At 41.8% G+C, this 22,439-nt stretch overlaps 1 protein-coding gene and 1 long non-coding RNA gene across 3 annotated transcripts in view; both read right to left on the bottom strand.

Annotated features, from left to right (window-relative positions):
* LOC135213716 (uncharacterized) overlaps positions 1-22,439 on the bottom strand; it is a 113,367-nt gene that overhangs the window by 69,755 nt on the left and 21,173 nt on the right. The gene's annotated exons all lie outside the window — the stretch shown is intronic.
* The window catches only part of LOC135213714 (regulation of nuclear pre-mRNA domain-containing protein 2-like), a 37,220-nt gene continuing 20,887 nt past the window's right edge, over positions 6,107-22,439 (bottom strand). The window contains exons 3-6 of the mRNA XM_064247824.1: positions 14,912-15,068; positions 11,632-11,767; positions 11,139-11,314; positions 6,107-6,322 (exon numbers count right to left, since the gene is read on the bottom strand). Coding sequence (XP_064103894.1) covers positions 6,122-6,322; positions 11,139-11,314; positions 11,632-11,767; positions 14,912-15,068 — 670 coding nt within the window. The 3' untranslated portion in view covers positions 6,107-6,121. The remainder of the gene's footprint in view (positions 6,323-11,138; positions 11,315-11,631; positions 11,768-14,911; positions 15,069-22,439) is intronic.

Raw genomic sequence — 22,439 nt, 5'->3', positions numbered from 1 at the left:
AGACGACAGGATATCTAACAACACGAGAGAGAAGAGTCTTCCTCCGAGGAGGATCCTTCGTGAAACACTTCTTTTGCTAACGAGCATCTCTTCTTACATGTTGATGAGGTTCCTCGTTGCAGAATCTTCCCTATCCTTGCCCGAAGGAAGGGAAGGAGTCTGGAAGTCGAAGGAGACTCTGAGCTGAAATTGGGCGGAACCCTGATTTCTAGCTCTTATTGTATCCTTCTGAATACCTTCTGGGAAGCATTTTGAGCCCTCATCGCACCCCGAAGACTCTGTAGGCAAACGTTTAAACCATCTCTTCTTCTGTAGATGAAAATGTAACCCTGCCCTCTGGGCAACTAAACTTCTCTCTGAAAGCGTTGCGTCAGGAATAGAGGGATTTATTTCTTTTGCCAGACATACTAGCTGGCAAGAACCCATTGCCGAGTCTCCATTGAATCTGATGCGAGATTCCAATGCACAAAAATTCACTTGTCTTCTTGGTCGTTTAGGTTAAGAGAAACAAAGAATTCCTTCATAAACTTCCTCAAAGAAGTTAGATGAGGAGCAGTTCCATTTTGTCGGAACACGAATCTGTGGCCACAAAAAAAATCCCATTCGAAGTACATGATATCCTACTCTTGTAGTATTGCGGTATCGTATAAGATCCCGAAGATGCTTAATCCTCTGTTATCTCTAATTCCCTTGTAGAGACAGAGTATGGCCTTTTACTGCGTTCTTTGATAGCAGATATATACATAGGTGATTCTTCCCTCTGAAAGTGAAGAAAAAACAACCCGCCTCGCTATGTGGTTCAACAGTATCGGAAGAGGACAGTTTCCTCATTCCATCTAGCACGATCTGCAGCAATTCTATGTCTTAGCCATGACTATTGTCATTTACCTTGAAAAAACCTCTCATTCATGTCCACTTCTGGTCAGTCTGCACGCGGACAGACTCAGAGTGGAGGAGGTTTTATAGGTCTATTTATAATAGATTCTGATAGAATATCCAGATACTCTTGGAAAAGCCTTACGAAACATGCTGTGAGAAGAACGTGACTTCTTGTGAATCAACTCTAAGGCCAAAATGAGGCATACATCCTCTCTTCCTTTGACGCCCAATTATCTTAATATCTGTTAAGAATTTATAACTAGGGGAAAAAGGCTAAAGTTTATTCCCCTTCTTTAAATTTAAAGATGTCTTATATTGCTACCTCTCTTGGTTCGAGGAAAAAGAAGCAGTCTAAAGGAAGCCTGTTCGTCTTCTACCTTACAAAGAGATCTATGAAGAAGACTTTCCGCAGGTTCTCACAACTCTTTTCAATAAATGTTAGACATATGTTAACAGTTATTATCTTCGATCGAGAAGGTTCTCACGGACATGCAAAATCTTGCATCGAACCTCTTAAGGATCGTTACGTTCCGTGTCTGTTCCCAAATAGGTTCTCTTTTGTTAACGCGAACCGGGGCGAAAAAAGAGATTCTCGATGCTCTTTGCGATATGAGAGAGTCGTGGAATTGGCCTAAGTGATTAAAATAAATCATTTCATCATTCCTTGTAAGCGACCCTTTTTCGATTAAATGGGTAACGAAATCAGGAACGAATCTTGCCGTTAACGAGCCTGCTGTCCGAGAGGCTACTGGGGACTCTTAGTTAATAACTCGCTAAAACGAGAAAATATTCTGGATGTGCTTTCTGGCACAATTTGTGCCAGGCTGGCGCTTCCTTCTAGTTCTTTAGGTTATGTGCCATAACATCTATGCCTTTTATGGTACCGACATCCTTCACATGTTAATTCGTCTTAGTGGGAAAAAACTTTTATATACGTTAGTATAGTCCATTCAGGGAAACAACTTCTGCCACTAAGAGAATGTTTTCCCATCCGACTCACCAACCTTCTCTTGAACAATATCCGAATTTAAAAAGGTTGTGTGCGTTTCTCGAAAGGATGAGAGAATTATATATATCGCGCGCTGCCGTATTAGAATCCTTTATAATACTGTCACATTGTGGGTAAACAGCATTAAATCTAGGAAACCTTTGTAAGGATACTAGGAATTCTGTAGTTAACCTCGGTATGTGCATAAGACTTGACCTGACTACCGTAGTCTTAAAGTGAATTCTCTACTACATTCATCTTCTCATAAGCATGTACTCTAATAAGCCATGCTTTCGTAAGCATGAGAGCATTATACAATATAGAGTTTCGCTGCGTTAGAATCCTTTAAAAATGTTACCTACGGTAAACAGCATTGAAATGTAATATCTTTCTTATTGAAAGCTTCTTAGCAAAAGGCAGACAATATTTTATTTATGTTTGCTTAACTATCCCCTCAATCCGAGGCTAAAACCACGATTGTAGGGGAGAGACACAGTTATTCATTCCATCCCGCAGGAGAGACATATGTTTACCTAGCCTACTCATGACCGACACCTACATGATACTGCGTTGGTGCCTAAGCGATAGCAGTCTCGTTAGCCGACTGGCCTACTCTTCCAGAGTTGCCAGCTACTCCATTTAATAAAGGAATCTTATAACATTATTATCGAACTTCAGGAAGTTCTTATAATGCATATCTAAGCGAAACAAGACTTCGATAAATCTAGAAGCTAAGTAGGTGTTGTCTTAACAATCCCTTTAAGCGTAGTCCTTCCTAGGAAATTCCTGGAAGGATACTGGTAATTGAGTTGCTCAGCAAAGAAGTAACTACGGTATGTGCTTATGATTTGCCGTATCGTATTCTCATACAGCAGATACTCTACTACCTTCTTTCCCTGCCGAGGCAGATAGAGAAAGGATATTCTGGCGCCTGGATCCTTGCACCTAGCGCCTGGAATGTTCCGCGCGCCTGGAATGTTTCCGCGCGCTAGAAAGGAGACTCGCTCCTGGAACGTTCCGCTTGCGTGGAAGGTCCCGTGCGCCCTGACAGTTCCCGAGCGCCTACTAGACCCCTTTTAGAAAGGGCCTCTTGCCCGGAACGTTCAATGGAAGGATCGTTCTGATTGCCACTCTACTGTAAGGCTCCTTGCTCTAGCCGTCTGTTTTTCTGGCGCAATTTGCGCCAGGCTGGCGCTTCGTCCTCTTTGCCGGTGCGCCTTGCGCCAAGAAAAATTTTCTAGAACGCGGCTCCCGCAGTTTGTTGTAGGAAACGCGGCTCGGCGCTAGTCTGCTTAGCTGGAACGCGCCTCGCTGCTGGCTATAGGAACGTACCTCAGCTAGCTTGCTGGTAACGCGGCTTCATGGCAGCGGCTGGCTCTTGCTCAGTGTTCTCTTAGTTTCAGAGAACGCGCTAGATCACTCCAAACATACATTCTTCGTCTTTCGGATGTAAGATGAAGAGACGCACTTTTTAAGGATGCCTTATCAATGGCTATCCTTGGCAGTCTGGGACGTTCTACAGAACCTGCCGAGGGGACGCCTGACCGGTGGGGGTTCTCCCTAACCTTCCTGCGGCTGTCGACTTTCCTCCTCCACTGGGTCTGGGAGTTTGGAAGAGGTCTAGGCCTGGAAGCGCTACGGAGCCGATCAGACGCACCCTCCACTGCACTGGGAACACTATATTCACTTCTTACCTTTTTAGAGCTCGCCTTTTGAGCTCCATCCATTTATCTTCAAATTTGCACATATGAATTTGTAGATTCTGTGGAGTAAGAAGGTGATGATGATGCAAACAACTACTAGAATTGTCAATACTCTAACTGCTCGTTAGTACGAGAGCTCTTAAAGCTTCTAAAGGAAGCGTATCTAGTTATATGCTTTCTGACTTCCTAAAGTAGGAAGTTAGATCTTATATTTCCTTCATCAAGTTCTAAACACTTATACACGTATTAGTGAAAAAAAAAAAAAAATCAATATTTCCCTTATTGCAAAATAGTAAGTCGTATGGCCGAAAAATTCGGTCGTTTCCCCGCTAATATATTCTTCGAAATTTCGAAGCCAAATTCATTAAAAGTTAATAAAAGCGTATGCCAAACCAAAGACCCAGTACTTCCCTGCAAAAGACAGCCAGAAGGTCGATGGCGATGAAAAAACGAAAATCAAGTCAGGAGGTAGCAACAACGTATGTTGACACTACCGCGACAGAGAAAATCTGGGTCTAGAACGGTAATCGTTCCTATTCCTGCCACCCAGCGGCAGGGGCGGTAGATCACCTGACCTACCTGCAGCGTGTGCCGCGAAATTCGAATTTCTGTCGGGGACGACGGAGTCTATAGCTAAGTATATATCTGCTGGGTAAGTTCCATGTACAAAAAGTCCTTTTCAACGGACGCGAGTCTCTCCGAGCGCTCCACCCCTTGTGCGGGGAGGGCGCCTCGGAGGACGAAAAACAGTCCTTAAGGATGCGAGCCTGAGCACGCTCCTTGGCAGCCTGGGAAGTAGCAACAGGTCCTGCCGAAGGGACGCCAGATCGGTGGGGAGCCCCCGTAACCCTCTTGCGGCTTTCGACATGCCCACTCCCTGAGTCCTGGGAGTCCGACAGAGGTCTAGACCTAGAGGCATTATGGGGCCGATCTGACGCCCCCTCCACAACACTAGGGGCAGGATCACACACTTTACTTGAGCCGTTTTCTAGGGCCAACACTTTGGACTCTAGAGTGCGTAACGACTCTAGAATCAGAGAAAGGGCATTACCTTCTCCAGACACAGAACTAGGGCCCTCAGGCAACAACACAGGATTAGGTGAAGCAAATTCTACTGGTGTTAAAATAGGAGAAATGTTACTTCCCTTACCTTTCGTAGAACCGCTCTTGGAGGAAGACCTCCTGATCCTATCGCGCTCCAACTTACGCCGATAGGATTCATACACCTTCCATTCATCATCAGTCAAACTTTTGCATTCAATGCAACGATCATCCAACAAACAAACATGCCCCCTACACCCCATACATACTGTGTGGGGGTCTACCGATGATTTCGGTAGCCTCACCTTGCAATCACTCCTCACACACACTCTGAAGCTCACTGAACTTGATCCCGACATCACGTTCACAGAAAAGCCAATCCAAAATAAAAAAACAGTCCACTATCGCGTATGCCAATCCAACAATCCAGAGTCAAAACCAAAAGTCAATCCAGATACTACTTAGAACGAGTCAAATCCAAAAATCCTGGGCGGAGGTCTGTAAACAGGTGTTTACCGACCGGCGACAGAAAAAAATATGAATAGAAAATGGGAATGGTTCCTGATATCCGCCTCCCAGCGGCGGGAATGGGTACTACCACCTGGCCGCCCACTGCGTGTGCCGCGAGTTTTGAAATTCTGTCGGACTTCGGAGAATACAGCTATATATATATCTGTCAGGTAAGTTTCATGAACAAAAAATAGGATAAAGTTCTAACAGGCAGACAAGTAGAACAAAGTTAGATGTCTGTATACAACAGCAGAAAGAGTACTTGATGATGGAATCTAAGTGATAGTTTACAACCACTCACCCACTGACCTACATTTAACTATTGTAAAATGTTTCAACAACTGATGTCAGTTATCTGCTGAGGAATAATCCTACATAAAAGGGACAGGACCCAACAATTATGAAATGACAAATTTTTTATTAATTTGTATTTTTCATAGCTAACTAAGCTGAGGTCTTAACAATAGGATAAATTTCTAGTGCCAGCTGGAAACCAGTTAAAACAATCAAAGATTGTAAAGCAAGGAATCTGTGGCATCTGGCAACTCATGCGAATAAAAGGTGGAAGCTGGTCACTGACTGGGCTTGGGACCTTGTGACGCATCAGTCTTTCTTTGACAGCCTTAGAGAGTAGTTGTCGCTTTTGCGCTTTCCTTCCCAAGCCGGGTTTCTTTGTTAGCCAGTGTGTGCGTGTTTCATCATGGATTCCACCAGACCCCGTCAACATTCTCTCTCTCTCTCTCTCTCTCTCTCTCTCTCTCTCTCTCTCTCTCTCTCTCTCTCTCAGATCAATGAGAAAAGAAACTGTGAAAATTACTTTTACATGCGGATATTATTATCAAAACAAATAAGAGCTCTCTAGTATGATGACAATTACAAAATGTGGCAACAAATGCAAACACCACAAGATAAGGGAACAAAGGGAGACAAGTCACATACAGTATGCTCTGAGGGCACGTTAAGCCACACATGAACGAAAATATGGATGATGCAAAACAAACTATAATACTATATAGTATAATGAGAACACATTACCTGGCTGAGCAGTATCTGGTAAAGTTAAGTCTTCATCATCACTGTTCTCAGGTGAGGGAGCATCAGGGGTTGGTGAAGGTACTGGACTAGGATCTGGGAGTGACTTAATTTTCTCTAATAATTTTGTCTTTAAAGTTTTCACACGGTTTCCAAAACTTTTGTATGCCTGTGGAAAAAAAAATATAATTAAAAATACTCCTCTTTAGTAAGCCATAACAACCCTACAAAGCTTACTTCTTTACAATCACATTTTTTTTTTTACAAGCACCAAGAATTTCTGGCTCTCCTAGAAAAACTGACTATGAAGTCCAATATGCAACTCTACAAGTGAGAAACTACAAAATGGAAAATACTCCTATGTAGTAAGCCATAACAATCCTACAAAGCTTACTTCTTTACAATCACAATTTTTTTTTATAAGCACCAGGAATTACTGGCTCTCCTAGAAAAACTGATATGAAGTTCAATATGCAACTCTACAAGTGAGAAACTACAAAATGAAAAACAGTTAGTGACAATTAAGCCTGAATAACAAATCTAAAAGTAATCTGTAATTTTCCTAGGTATAGAACGCAAAGCATTTTATATACGGGTACCCTTCAGCATGAACTGGAATCTGCTGTTGAAAACTTGGTAACAAGGTGTCTAATGGGTGAAGACAGCAGGGTGAGTGAGTGGGAGAGTATTCATCATCACATTAACATTTCCTTTAGCCTCAGGGGCTAAGTGGGCGGATGATGTGGGATTAGTATATAAAAGGCTTTCGTTTGTATACATGAGAGAAATACAAATCATACTTTGAAAATTTATTCATTCTTATGGAAATACAAACCATTGCCTTTTAAACAAGAGAATTGCTCTGTAGAAGAGAAGCCAGTCCTCATAACTGACTGGAGTTAGAAACCACCATAGGACTGCCATGCTCCCAGTTGCCTTGCAAACAGGGATGTCCATGACTCCAGTAACCTCCTGGTACGGTAAAATGGTTGGTTAGAATATGTGGAACCTGAGTAGAAGAGTACCCATAAAACTAAAGGGTGGGCATGTAGATACTTCACGTTGGAATGAAGTTTAGCTCTGGCTATTACCAAGTAATTGGTTCAGGACTAAACTACTATGTTCTCATTCACCTTTATCACAGGAGAGAGGACAAGCACAATGCTTCCCAATCATCACAGACCAGGAGAGGATGCCTGAAGTGCACCCACATGTATCTTTTGACTGACACCACCATTTACTATGTTCTAAATGCTGCTGTCACAAGAGGAAATAAGGGGAAAGGTAACCTGGTCATTACATATATAAAACTCCAGACTTACAGTGGGCTTTGGGTACTTCAGATGAGATACTGTTTCTGTCCATAATGGAGCTCAGTTCCCTGTATACCATGTTGGGCAGCTATTACAAATTCCAAGAGGGTGTCTAGGGACTTGTGGCAATAACTTTCTGGTAGAATAAAGTATAGGAGGTCTAACTAAAGACCCCAGCCCTTATTACCTGAAAAACCTAAATGTTCTTATGAAAAGAACAAGTTTCCCTTTAGCCAAAAGTCACATCAGAACTTTCTTTTTCCTAGTGCATTCATGGCCCTGTAAAGAACCAAATGAGCCTAACACCAGAAAATAGATACGAGACTCAGCAGGACTGCTGTCAAAACCACTTCTAACCTAGACACTGCCATCACTCTGCTTCTAAACTCAGTAGCCACTTAGCCAGTAGACAGAGGGAAAGAACTGGCCCACACCAAATCCTCCCACCTGCATGACTAACTGCACACACATGAGGTGGGTAAGCTCAAAGGAGACCTATTCCTGTAGCAAGACTACTCAGAAATTTGACACTTACCTCAGAGAGTATGTACATACAAGCTGAGCAGGGAACAGTGCAGGTTCCCTCCTACATCCTCCTGAATGTTGAGGGACCAAGAAGAAAAACCTTCCCTATTGCCACAATAAACCACTTCCACCAATGGAGCCCAAGATGAGCAAGGCAGTTTCATATCCCCCTATCTATGAAACTCCAGCAACCCATAGGCGCCACCCCCAACAGAGCCAGCGAGTGGCTTTTATCCTCCTCTTTGCCAAACCTAACTCACTGATGCAAATCCCAAACAGCACATTTTCAGCAAAAAGCAGCCCTAAAACAGGATAACCCCTGCAAGCATCACAAAAAGGATGAAAGTCGCTAAGGATGACATGAACCTCCCACCTTAATGCACAAAGCTTAAGGTAGCCATTGTTGCAAACCAGTCACAGCTGGACAAGTGAAGCAACCATGTACCCTGCATGAGTTGATGGATATCCTCCCAGTGATTTTGTATCATTCGGCAAAGGGTTGGTTCACCTCCAAGATCATTTCTGATTGGTTCCATAACCACTTTAGTAAAGTGGTTATGTATCATCAGAAACAGGACCTTGGGATTGCTAGACATTGGGTGAAAACTTTGTTTCTCCTTGACACTAAGGTCATATTGGGGTCATGGTTTTGCCTCCTATTACAACTGCACTCATTCAATATACTGATCAAAGTGTTACCATTTCAACAAATGGCTACACAAGTGGTAATTCCTGGCGGAGGTAACATTGGTGTTTGAAGACAGGCAGGATAAGGAGCAAGGTTTGGATACAAGGGGAAAATGAATTCTGAAGAATCTGCAAAAGTATTTGCTGGAGTCTGCCATCTACAGTCTCGCAGATGCTTGAGGACTGTCACTGTGCAAACCTTGTAACACACTTGAAACTAAGTCCTGAGAGTGAAAGAAAGGGTGATCAACTTCCACATCTTTGCCAACTTGATAACTCAAGTCAATCACCTTGGAAACACAAACAACGACCTCAGCATTTTATGTCGAAGTGCCAGGTTCATTGAGCCAGGAATCTGAATAGAGCTCTCAATGCCTCTTCCAACAAGTTCACCGCTTCATGATCTCAACAATATTGCAGTTATGGAGAAGGGGGAGAAGAAGAAAGAGAACTTGTAAGCCCTTCTCAGTTCCAGCACAGTTGTCTTTTTATTGTTTATCTTGTGCAGACTATTGTCTTTCTAAGAGACAAAATAAGAAAATGGGTAGGAACTTACTGTGTTACATAGTACCAAACAGTATGGCAGAGAACTCCTTGTACAGTATATATATGACACATACATACTACATACAGTACTGCACCTAAAACAATAATGCAATGCAGCATCCATGTATACATATGTACATGTACTACACATTAAATTAGTAAACTGCACTTGCTCTCGCTTCCCTTTCTTTATCTTTTAAAAATCTTTTCTTTAATTTGGTATTTGCTTGCCTTTCTCTCTCTTTGTCAAACTTATTATAACAAATAACCTGGAGAGAGAGAGAGAGAGAGAGAGAGAGAGAGAGAGAGAGAGAGAGAGAGAGAGAGAGAGAGAGAGAGAGAAACACATACAAAAAAAATCTTTATGTAGCAATGCATTACTGTATAAAGTTCAATAAGTACTGTATGCCATTAAACAAATGGCAATAAAAACACTGCACCAAAGGAGTAGGGGGGCTAGAGTACATGTAGTTTCCTAACATGATGCTTATGTACATACAAACACTGCAAACATACAGATTTCTTGAAGACCACAATAGTATATATTTACATTGCATTACATACAGTATACATATCAAATCAAAATACCAAACAGCATTAGATATGTAACATACACTTAATGTAAAAAGGGGAGTGAAGCCAGAGTCACTAAATTCCTTAAGTGAATATCATTACCCATCTCTTCCCTTCAGTATTTTACTTCATCACTATTACTGATTTAACTTTGTAACACTACATTATCCTCTTAACCCTTAACAGCCAGGCTAAAAAAAGGCATATGCAGCACCCCAGGCTGGAGAAACTTTGAGGTCAGCCAATTCCAGAAAAAAAACACATCAATGCCCACATCAATGGAAAGAGGAAGATATGCAAATGCACATGGTGTAAGAAATTTTTTTTTTTTTAATCTTTACTGCCTTCTATGAAGAAGTTGAAATACACTATTTAAAACCCTCTTGTGAAGCCTCTTTTACAAGACAATCATAAATTCTACAAATTTATACATGTTTTCTTCTGACACGTAACTCTATTTTATGTTGTAATAACTACAGCTCGCACAATATCAAAACAGATAAGAATTAAATTCAGCACCAAATTCTGAGTATATTTGTCATAAAATATTTATGTAAATTTACTGAGATTGAAGATCAGTAACTTTTTTGGACTATATGTCTTTTCTAATATTTCTTTGCCTTTTCTTTGCAAAATTACAATTATAACTGACATACTATCATATAAGATAAGAACTAAAACCAACAGCCACCCCTGGGCATATTTTTTAGCAAGTTTATAAAAAGACGTCACGTGAGAGAGAGAGGCAGCATGTGCTCCCTTGAAGTCAAAATCACAAATAACTCAAGAGCAGCTTAATTGTTGATCTGAGCCAGTCTAAAAGTTGCCATTAGTGAATATACGGGCAACAGAAGTACTGGAACCTCTTTCCCCCTGGTCCTCCAAATCAACGGCCCATAATATTGATGCTCACCATGAGTGATTTCATCTGCTACCCAAAACCTGTTATTGCTACTCATATGAGAGTATCTGTCTATTAAGGGTTGATGCATAAAGCACAAAAGGTATAATAGTATGTGGTATGAAAATAGAGTACAAACAAAATTTCTAGTTGTAACCCTATACCTTACCTTCATTCCAGGTCTGAATGTTTTCATTAGTTACTTACCTCTTTCTAATTTCAATTGATATATGAAAACAAATTCTAAAAACCCTGAACATCATCACAGGATTCAGAGAAGATTTTCATTAACATGCTTAAATTTACTGTACAGAAAAATCAATGCAACACTGTCATATCTAAAAACAACAATGGTTCTCTAATAATTTACATCTACTAAATTCAGAATCTGTATAAATTAAAGCCACATAATGACCAGTACTAAAACTACAGCAACTTACATTAGCAACCATTTTTGCCTCTCCTCTTTGTGTTTCATAGAAGATCTCTGCCTGTTCAAGCAAAGTGACAACCTGTGTTCTTTCTTCTATTTCTTTCTGTACAGATGCTAAGTAGCACTCAAGGGCTACAACAGCTTCTTCAAATTCTTCCATTCTTTCTCTGCTAGTCCCTCGTTCTATTAAGCAATGTAAAGATTGATTAATATTTAATATGGCAGCAAGTTTTTTTAAAAAAAATAACACATTTTATCATATTATTAAAGTATCATACGTACATAATAAGTTTGCATAACCCATTTTGCTGCATTTGATCCTAAAAATGGCATTAATAATTGTTGCTTAAAAACAAATTTACCCCTTAAACACTGCACCCAATCTAAGACAATTCTGAGAGCCTCAATAATTTAATTTCTTTATTCATGATTCCTGAAGGAAAATTAAAAATTGAACTGTTAATCCCCAATTCCCTTTCAAGTGACTGCATTCAACCAACCTTTTACTGTCTGCCTTAGCTGATTGATTTCATCATCTGTGAGACTGAAATCTTGATTTCTGAGATCAGTTCGAAGTGACTCCGTAGACTTTTCCAGGGCAACAACTGTTCGTATTCCCTCGACTAGCTGCACTGGCTGAAACAGAAATTTTTCATTAAAAAACTATTACTGTAAAATATGCCATGCTAAAACGAATCAAAATCATCTTGACCAAATCATAACATTTTCAGCGATATTTACAAGTAAAGGTCTTGAACTACTAATTGATCATAAGCTGTGGTGTTCTTATCTTACTTGTTAAATTCACTCCTTTCTTAATCACTGTACAGTTAATCTGTAATTTAAAAACCTGTCTACAGTACCTGGAAGAATTGGTAATATCAGACCAACTAACCACTTTACAAGATTAATCATCTTCCTAGCTTATTTTTGGAGACTGTCCAGCCCTTTGCTTCCAGCCAATGGGTTAAACTCCTTTTTCCATGTCAAAATTGTTTTTTTTCTAATAGACATAGCTTTAACCACCTCTTGAATGACTAGTTTTCATATCCTTTTAGTTCCTAAGACAACTTACAGTGGGCCCCCTGTATTCGCGTTCTCCGCATTCCCAGACTCACGCATTCGCAGATTTCTCTCTGGAACATATCTACCCATTGTTCGCAGTATTTTTCTAAGAGAAATATCCACGAATTCCTGTTTTGTTTAACCCTTAAACGCCTAGTGGATGTATTTTATGTCGACATTTTTTGTCTCTCGGGTGCCAACTAGACATATTTTATGTCGACATACAAAAGTTTTTTTAAAAATTCGCAGAAAAAATAACTTTTTTATAGGGCCTACCAGCCGAAAACATCTTGAATCACGCGCCTTGGGGGATGCTGGGAGTTCCAAACGGATCAAGTGAGGTGTTGTTTTGTTTACAATCGTTACGCAGGCGCGCAAGCGCGAATTTCTTTCTTGCCACACTAAAATGTATCTGTGACACATCTCAAAAATTATTTTGTCAATGTGACATAATTTTTGCACCATTTTAAATTAGCCGTTACATGGAGTATTATATATGAAAATGTGTGCATTTTTATGTAGAATACAACAAAAAAATACTCATGATTGTAGCTTTTATCAGTTTGAGATATTTTCATATAAAATAATGATAAGTGCCAAAATTTCAACCTTCGGTCAACTTTGACTCTACCGAAATGGTCAAAAAACGCAATTGTAAGCTAAAACTTATATTTTAGTAATATTCAATCATTTACCTTCATTTTGCAACAAATTGGAAGTCTCTAGAACAGTATTTCGATTTATGGTGAATTTATGAAAAAACTTTTTCCTTACGTCCGCAGCAGGTAACTCTTCCGAAAAAATCCTACATGAGATTGTGGTAATGGTTTGCACCTTATTTTAAATTCTAGCCGTTACATAAAGATTTTATATTTACTGGTGGAGAATGTGGCACAATTTCATGCACAATACAACTAAAAACAACCCATGGTTGTAGCTTTTACCAGTTTTGAAATATTTTCATATAAAAAATGATGTGACAAATTTTTAACCTTTGGTCAACTTTGACTCTACCGAAATGGTCGGAAAACGCAATTGTAAGCTAAAACTCTTATATTCTAGTAATATTCAATCATTTACCTTCGTTTTGCAACAAATTGGAAGTCTCTAGCACAATATTTCAATTTATGGTGAGTTTATGAAAAAAATAACATTTTCTTTACGTCCGCGCGGTAACTCTTCCGAAAAAATCATACGTGATTGTGGTAATGTTTGCACCATTTTAAATTAGTCGTTACATAAAGTTTTATATATAAAAATGTGCGCAATTTCATGTAGAATACAACAAAAAGTAATTGAAGGTTGTAGCTTTTCTCATTTTCGAAATATTTGCATATAAATCACGATAAATAGAAAAAAAACCACAATCGGTCAACTTTGACTCTAACGAAATGGTCGAAAAACGCAATTGTAAGCTAAAATTCATACAGTCTAGTAATATTCAGTCATTTATCTTCATCTTGAAACAAATTTTAAGTCTCTAGCACAATATTTAGATTTATGGTGAATTAAAAAATAAACTTTCCTTCCCTCCGCCACATCTCGGAATATTTGCTCCGTTTCATATTAGGCATTTCATAGAGTTTTATATATGAAAATGTGCGCAATTTCATTTAGAATAAAACTAAAAATATATGAAGGTTGTAGCTTTTCTAATTTCCAAAATAATTGCATATAAAAAAATATATATATAAAAATTTGACATTCGGTCAACTTTAACTCGTCAGATATGGTCGAAAACTGCAATTGTAAGCTAATACTCTTACAATATAGTAATATTCAATCATTTTTGTTCGTTCATTTTTGAAAGAATAAATTGGAAGTCTCTAGGGACAATTATGTTAGATTATGGATGAATTTTTGAAAAAAATATTCTGGCTTTACGTCCGCGAGTTACAAATTCATGCATTATTTTGTGATAATATTTTCTCTGTGTTGCTTTTATCGTTTTACAATGTGTTATATACCAAAATGATCGCAATTTAGTTTACATTACAAAAAAAAAATTAACTCGTTACCTTTAACTGTTTTGCGCATAGCGCGATTTGAATACAATTATACGTATATGAAATTTTGTTTTTGCGCTATCATATATTGCATTATTTATATAAGATAATGATAATTTTTTCATTTCTGATGGTTGCATACTAAACTTCAGGCATTGACAAAAAAAGGAGCCAAAAATGAACTCTTAATCTTGAAAACTAAGCGCACTTTGATTTTTTGAAAAAAATATTTTTTTCGCTTCCGCTCTCACTCCGAGACCGCCTCGGCACACGGAAGACGATTTTTAATATACCCCTTCGGCGTTTAAGGGTTACTCAATTTCATCATAAAATGCACTTTTTGTCATGAAACTATTAAAAAAAAGGTATAAGCATTTTTAGTGAGTTTTTCATGAGTTTTAACTTACAAAATAGGCCATTTTAAGCATTTTTATAAGGGTTCCTACTATTTGGGGGTTCTAACTATTTGCAAGGGGCCTGGTACACATCCCCCTCGAATACAGGGGACCACTGTGCTCTGTACACATCCTGGGTGACATGTCAGTAACTGAATACCTTTGTAACATTTTCCATTTAAATCTTGCAATAACATTTCAGAATAATTAAACTGTTTAGTCAACGGTACTGTAATGAACCTAACATTTTAATAAACTGCTTAAAAAAATGTAAGAGTAATTGCTTGAAGGAAACAGACAATGATTTACTATACCTGGAAACTTGATAAAACAATTTCATTTTCAGTTGCATTAACAGTGCCAACATTCTCCACTATTTCAGTAAATTCTGCAATGAGTTTGGCATCGTATATACCCCGCTCTTCCCATATATTGAAGATACGAATAATCTTTGGACGAATCTTTTCATCTCTGCAAATAAAGGTGTCCTTAATAGTATAGCAATAACAACACTTCATAAAATTGTGTACAATCAAATATTTATTCTGTAGTTTCATTGCAAGGTATTAATTCACTGCAACATATTCATTCAATGTTAAACTACATAACACACAATAAAAAGAAAAATACTGAAACCCTTTACCAACCATAAACTAAAACTGTTATGAACACTGTGCTCAATTCAAACTTGCCCAAAATGACTAATTTGTAACTAATTTGTATTTTTCATAACTAACAAACCTGAGGTCTTAACATGATATTGTTATGATACAATAAAGTTTCATACATACTTACCTGGCAGATATATACTTAGCTAAGACTCCGTCATCCCCGACAGAAATTCAAATTTCGCGCCACTCGCTACAGGTAGGTCAGGTGATCTACCGGCCTGCCCTGGGTGGCAGGACTAGGAACCATTCCCGTTTTCTATCAGATTTTCTCTCTTCCACCTGTCTCCTGCGGGGAGGCTGGGTGGGCCATTAATCGTACATATCTGCCAGGTAAGTATGTATGAAACTTTATTGTATCATAACAATATTATTTTCATACAATCAACTTACCTGTCAGATATATACTTAGCTGATTGGCACCCTTTGGTGGAGGGTAAGAGACAGCTAACTACTGGAATAGACAGGTAAACAACATATGTTGTAGGTATTTATAAACCTTGGTTCCTACCTGATAGGTGGTAGACTTCGTGGCTGCTGCCCAGGAGTCTGCATCACCTCAAGAAACTTTAGCGAGATATTTGATCTATGGCCAAGAGTTCTTGTGGATCTGCCGATGGGGTCTTATCCGCTTACTCGGCAGAGCCTAAAAGGACTTTGTCAATGGGGGCTAATCCACTTATATGACAATACACCTTATGAAGGAGCACACAACCGATCCCGATCACCTGATCCTAACCACCATGTTAGTACTAAAGATTGTTAAGAGTTATCCCCCAACTCTTCACAACAACCAAAACTCAAAAACACATTACGCACACATACATAAATTAAAAAAAAAAAAATTATAATACTCATCTAAGAAGATATCACAAGAGTTCCTTACTGAACAATAGTGAACGGCCACCAGTGCAACATCTAACACTTTTGCCAGCAAAAAGTCTAGAACATATCTAATAGAAGGTATGCACAAAATTAAGGATCGGTGCTAGCTCCCATACCCATAACGTATACGTCATACACGAAAGGGACCTAGAGAAAAACATTTCTCGTAGGTCACACGAACGTCTTTCAAGTAGTGAGATGCAAATACTGAGTTGCACCTCCAATATGTCGCTTCCAAGATATTCTTTTGAAACGAGAGACACGTCGCTACTGCTCTCACTTCATGAGCTTTCACTCTCAAGAGTCGAAAAGCGTCGTCAGGACAGATCTTGTGTGCGTCTGTAATGACGTTCCTTACAAAGAAGGCTAGAGCATTCTTAGACATAGGTCTTGTGGGGTCTTTAACCGAGCACCAAAGACCTTGTCTAGAGCCTCCCATCTGTTTCTTCCTCTGCAGGTAGAATTTTAGAGCTCTTACAGGGCAAAGAGACCTTTCCTCTTCTCTACCGACGAGACTCGATAAACCCTTGACCTCGAAGTTCTTAGGCCAGGGATTCGAGGGGTTTTCGTTTTTAGCCAGAAATAGAAATAGTGCTTTAAACAAGCAGATGGCTGAGTCTCCCTTGAATCCTACTTTATCTTCTAGGGCATGCAGCTCACTAATTCTTTTGGCTGTTGCTAGAGACAAGAGAAATAAGCATTTCCTTGTTAAATCTCGAAACGAGGCCAGAAGAGGAGGTTCAAACCTTTCAGAGGACAGGAACTTGAGAACTACATCAAGGTTCCAGCTAGGAGGAGCTGGTTCCTTAGACTTTGTAGTCTCAAAGGATCTTATAAGATCGTGTAGATCCTTATTATCAGCAAGCTCTAGGCCTCTATTTCTGAAGACTGCCGAAAGCATGCTCCTGTATCCTTTTATTGTGGATACAGACAGGTGAGAGTACTGGAGGAGGACAACTTCTTCGACTTACACCACCTTCTAAAAACTTCCCACTTAGACTGATAGATTCGTCTAGTGGAAGCTCTGCGGGCTCTAGCGATCGCGCTTGCAGCCTTGCGAGAAAACCCTCTCGCTCTGACAAGTCTTTCGATAGTCGAAAGGCAGTCAGAGCGAGAGCGGGGAGGTTTTGATGATACCTCTCGAAGTGTGGCTGTCTGAGAAGATCCATCCTTCTTGGAAAGGATCTGGGAAAGTCTACTGTCCACTCCACTACCTCTGTGAACCAATCTTGTGCCGGCCAAAAGGGGGCTATAAGGGTCATCCTTGTCCCCTTTGAAGCCACGAACTTCTTCAGTACTTACCCCAGGATCTTGAAAGGTGGAAAAGCGTAGACGTCTACATGAGACCAGTCTAGCAGGAAGGCGTCGACTATCAGAGCTCTGGGATCTTCTACCACTGAGCAAAATACTTCCAGTCTTTTGGAGAGGAATGTGGCGAAGAGATCCACATGAGGAGTCCCCCAAAGAGACCAGAGACTCTGACACACTTCTGAGTGGAGGGTCCACTCTGTGTGAAGGACCTGGCTCCTCCTGCTCAGCCTGTCTGCCCTGACATTCCTTATTCCCTGAACAAATCTCGTCAGAAGGGAGATGTTCCTCTGGGAGGTCCAAAGCAGCAGATCTCTTGTTAGTTCATAAAGGAAAAAGGAGTGTGTCCCTCCTTGTTTCCGAATGTAGGCAAGCGCGGTGGTGTTGTCTACATTTACTTGAACTACACTGTTTGTCACAAACGGTTCGAAGCTCTTTAGAGCCAAGAGTATCGGTAAGAGTTTCTTTGCAGTTTATGTGCCAGGACACCTGAGCTGCTTTCCAGGTGCCTGACACCTCTCTCGTACCTAAGGTTGCTCCCCAACCCTTCTCCGATGCGTCGGAGTACAACACTCGGCTTGGGTTCTGAACCTCCAGGGAGATTCCCTTGTTCTCTTTCAAAGGGGGCAACCACCATTCCAAGTGAGGCTTCATCTCCACTGGAATGGGGAAGCTGTCGGAGAGAAGTCCGGTCTTCCAATTCCATTCCAAGATCTCTTGAGGAAGAATTGAAGAGGACGCAGATGAAGTCTTCCTAAAGGAAAGAACTGTTCGAGTGAGGAAAGGGTCCCTAGAAGGCTCAACCATTCCCTCGCCGAAGTACGTTCTTTCCCTAAGAAGAGAGAGACTTTCTCCAAGCCTTTCACGAGTCTCTCTTGCGAAGGAAATACTCGAAAACCCCGAGAATCCATCTGAATCCCCAGATAGACAATGTTCTGTCTGGGGGTCAGTTGCGACTTCTCGAGGTTCACGAGTAATCCCAACGACTTGATCAGATTTAGGGTCAAAGTAAGGTCCTCCAAACACTGCCTCTCTGATCTGGCTCTGATGAGCCAGTCGTCCAGATACAGAGAGATATTTATACCCTTCAGGTGAAGCCACCTCGCCACATTCTTCATCAGGCTGTGTGGGAGACCTGAGGAGCTGTGGACAGGCCGAAACACAAGGCCCTGAACTGATAGATCCTTCCCCCCGTCATGAAACGGAGGTACTTCTTCGACGAAGGGTGAATCAGGACGTGAAAATAGGCGTCCTGGAGATCCAGGGAAACTATCCAATCTCCTTGGCAAAGAGCCGAAAGGACTGTCGCAGAAGTCTCCATGGAGAACTTCTCCTTCTGAACAAATTTGTTCAGAGCGCTGACGTCTAGAACTGGTCTCCAGCCCCCCGAGGCCTTTGCAACCAGGAAAAGGCGATTGTAAAACCCCGGGGAGTTTTGATCCAGTACTAGCTCTATCGCTCTCTTGTCCCACATCTGATCCACCATGAGAGTACTAGAACAGGGTCCTTGTATCTGGCGGACAGTTCCCGCGGAGTTGAAGTCAGGGGAGGACTGTCCTGGAAGGGGATGCAATATCCCTTCCTTATAACAGACATTGATGAAGCGTCCGTGTTGATGAGTGCCCAGGCCTCCGCAAATCCGAGGAGCCTGGCACCTACTGGTGTTTGGAGGCACGTAGTTTCATTTTCCCTTCTTAAAGGGACGGAAGGCAGATCTAACCTCTCCTCTCAGGAGCATTCCTTTTGAGGGAGCTCTGGAGGAGGGCCTCCTCGAAAGGGCTGAAGAGACGTACTCGGCCCTTTCTTCTCAACCGTTGCAGCTGGTCTCTTCTTCCTTGAAGACTGAAGGAGAAGATCCTGAGTCGCCTTCTCAGTTAGTGAGCGGGAAATGTCCTTCACCAACTGAGAAGGAAACAAAAAGTCAGACATGGGAGCGTATATCAGGGCTGCTCTTTGAGAGTGGGAAACAGCCTTGGTCAGAAAAGCACTGAACACTGTCCTTTTCTTCAGAAGCCCCGCTCCAAATAGGGAGGAGACTTCTATCGAGCCGTCTTGTACTGCCTTGTCAATGCATGACAAGATACAAAGAAGGACTTCAGGGTCGAGACCCTCCGAGTCATGGGCCTTCTTAGACATCACCCCAAGGGACCAATCCAGGAAATTGAAAACTTCCAATACATGGAAGAGTCCCTTGAGGAGATGATCAAGCTCTGAAATACCGCAAGTCACACGAGCCGAGTTCAGTCCATGTCGTCGTGAACCATCAACTAACGTAGAGAAGTCTGCTTCAGCCTAGGCTGGGAGATAAAGACCCATATTCTCCCCAGTCTGGTACCAAATACCTCTTCTGCCAGTAAGTCTCGCCGGAGGCATACAGAAGACAGTTCTGACAAGATCCTTCTTCGTTTCCATCCAGTTGTTAAGAGACTGAAGAGCCCTCTTCATAGAGATGGTAGGTCTCATTTTCAGAAACGACGAAAACTTAGGAACCTTCGAACTCGAAAACAGAGAGCGCGGAGAAGGAGGAACGGCAGGAGTTAGCGCATCCCCATATTCCTGAAGCAGAATGGCTGTCAATACTTTGTAGCTAGAGAGACCTTCTCTACCACGAGCCTCGTCTTCCGAATCCTCTTCAACACAGGGTTCCGAAAGAGAATCCGCTTCAAGGTTAGGAGGATCTTCCCAACCTTCTCTCTCTGTGGGAGACAAACTCCTGATAGGAGAGGGACTAAGAGAATGTACAGAGTCCCTCTTGAACGAAGTTGGCGCCTCGCGCCTAGTTGGCGCCTCACGCCTGGCTGGCGCTTCATGTCTGGCTGGCTCCTTGCGCCTAGCTGGCGCCTCGCGCCTGGCTGGCGCCTCGCGCCAAGCTGGTTCCTCGCTCCTGGCTGGCGTCTCGCGCCTGGCTGGCTCCTCGCTCCTGGCTGGCGTCTCGCGCCTGGCTGGCTCCTCGCGCCTGGTTGGCTGCTCGCACCTAGAAGGCTCCTCTTGTCTGTCTGGCGCCTCGCGCCTGGCTGACGCCTCGCGTCTGGAAGGAATCTTGCGCTTGGCTGGCGCCTCGCGCCTAGCCTACGCCTCGTTCACGCCTGGTCTAATATAAAGATCCTCACTCTTGGCTTGTTCTTCATGCCTGGAAGAAGAAGCCTCACGCCTGGATGGCGCCTCACGCCTGGCAGGGGGAAGAAGACGAGACTTCTTAACAGGAAGCGCAACGTCCTTCTTGCGAGGAGGGTCTCTTGAAAGAACTCCTACCAAAGAGGCAAGCTGTTTTTGCATAGCTAACAGGATCCTCTTTGAAGCTTCTCCAGTCTCTTCTTCAATGGGAGGAGACGGAGACGTCGAAGGCGTAGGATCAGCTATGTCATAACCGGGAGACGTCGAAACTACCTTCGCCTTCTTGATCGAGGAGGGATCTTCATCAGAGAATCGCTCCGGGCTAGAATTAAATGCAGGTTCAATCCAGTGCCTTTTCAGGGGCCTGGAAAGGTCCGAGTCCTTCCACCCTCGTTTAGGTGAAGTAGAACCGGACGAAGAGAAACACTCTCGCAGGACGCTTTTTCTGAAGCGGTCCTGAGCAGTCTGTTGCGAGACAGAGCCTGCTGAAGGGACGCCTGACCGTTGGGGATTCTCCACGACCTCCGTAAGGCTTTCGACTTTCCTTCTCCTCTGGGCATGGGAGCTTGGAAGCGGTCTAGGCCTGGGAGCGTCGCAGGGACGGTCAGACGCCCCCCCCACAACACCGGGAGCACTCACTTCACTCAATATGTCACTGTCACTTTCCTTACCTTGCATGGCCGCCATTTCGGATCTCATCCTAAGAAGTGTGGCCTTCAGGTCGGCGATTTCAGAAGCCGAATCTGAATGCAAAGCCTGTGAGGGCCCAGATACAGAGGGAGAATCAAAAACATTAAGAACAGGAGAGTTAGATTCAGGAAAAGGCTCAATAGGCCTTGTACTCACACCCTTTGATGCAGCCCGTCTAATTCTATCCCTCTCTAACTTCTTCAAATAAGAAGTTAGAGTCTTCCATTCCTCAGCATTCAACCTTTCACACTCATGACAGGTGTTAGCTAAAGAACATTCAAAACCTCTACACTTACGACATACAGTGTGAGGATCAACTGAAGCCTTCGGTATCCTCACCTTGCAGCCTACATTCACACAAACTCTCACACTAACACTTGAATCTGACATTCTATAGAAAAATCAAAAGCAAGTCCAAATCCAGTCCACGGTAGCGAATGCCAAAACAACGATCCAGGTACGTCACCAAAAAGTCCGATGAAAAGAAGATCAATTGCTTTGAAAAACGATTTCAGGTCAGGAGGTAGTAACAACAATGTTGATACCACCGGCGACAGAGAAAATATGATAGAAAATGGGAATGGTTCCTAGTCCTGCCACCCAGGGCAGGCCGGTAGATCACCTGACCTACCTGTAGCGAGTGGCGCGAAATTTGAATTTATGTCGGGGACAACGGAGTCTTAGCTAAGTATATATCTGACAGGTAAGTTGATTGTATGAAAATTAGGATTTACTAGCGCCAAGCTGGAAACTGGTAGAATTAAAATTAAACTTGTGAGATCCAGGGACTATTGGCATCTATACCAGGTCACGGGGCATGTATTACCCAGAATGCCCTAGGCATCCAGTAACCCACCAGTTACACTTCTAACCCAGTTTAGACTGGTAGAGGGGTGGTTCGAGGTGGGCCTTTAACTGTTAAGGCCTTAGCTTTGTTAGTTATGAAAAATACAAATTAGTTACAAATTTGTCATTTGTTCACATACAAAACAAACCTTCGGTCTTAACATTAGGATAGACTTACTTATTGGAGGGAGGTAAGTCTCTATAACTGACTGGGAGTTTGCCACCTTTATCCATTTCCGAATATTAGGAGTATTCCAAGAGAATTGACTATAAACCCTTGAACCAAAGATATAAGAGAATCTATTGGTTTCCCTCACTGGGTGCTGGTACC

The sequence above is a fragment of the Macrobrachium nipponense genome, chromosome 43, assembly GCF_015104395.2.
Source record: "Macrobrachium nipponense isolate FS-2020 chromosome 43, ASM1510439v2, whole genome shotgun sequence".
Classification (NCBI taxonomy): Eukaryota; Metazoa; Arthropoda; class Malacostraca; order Decapoda; family Palaemonidae; genus Macrobrachium; species Macrobrachium nipponense.
This window is presented reverse-complemented; position numbering and strand designations above follow the sequence as displayed.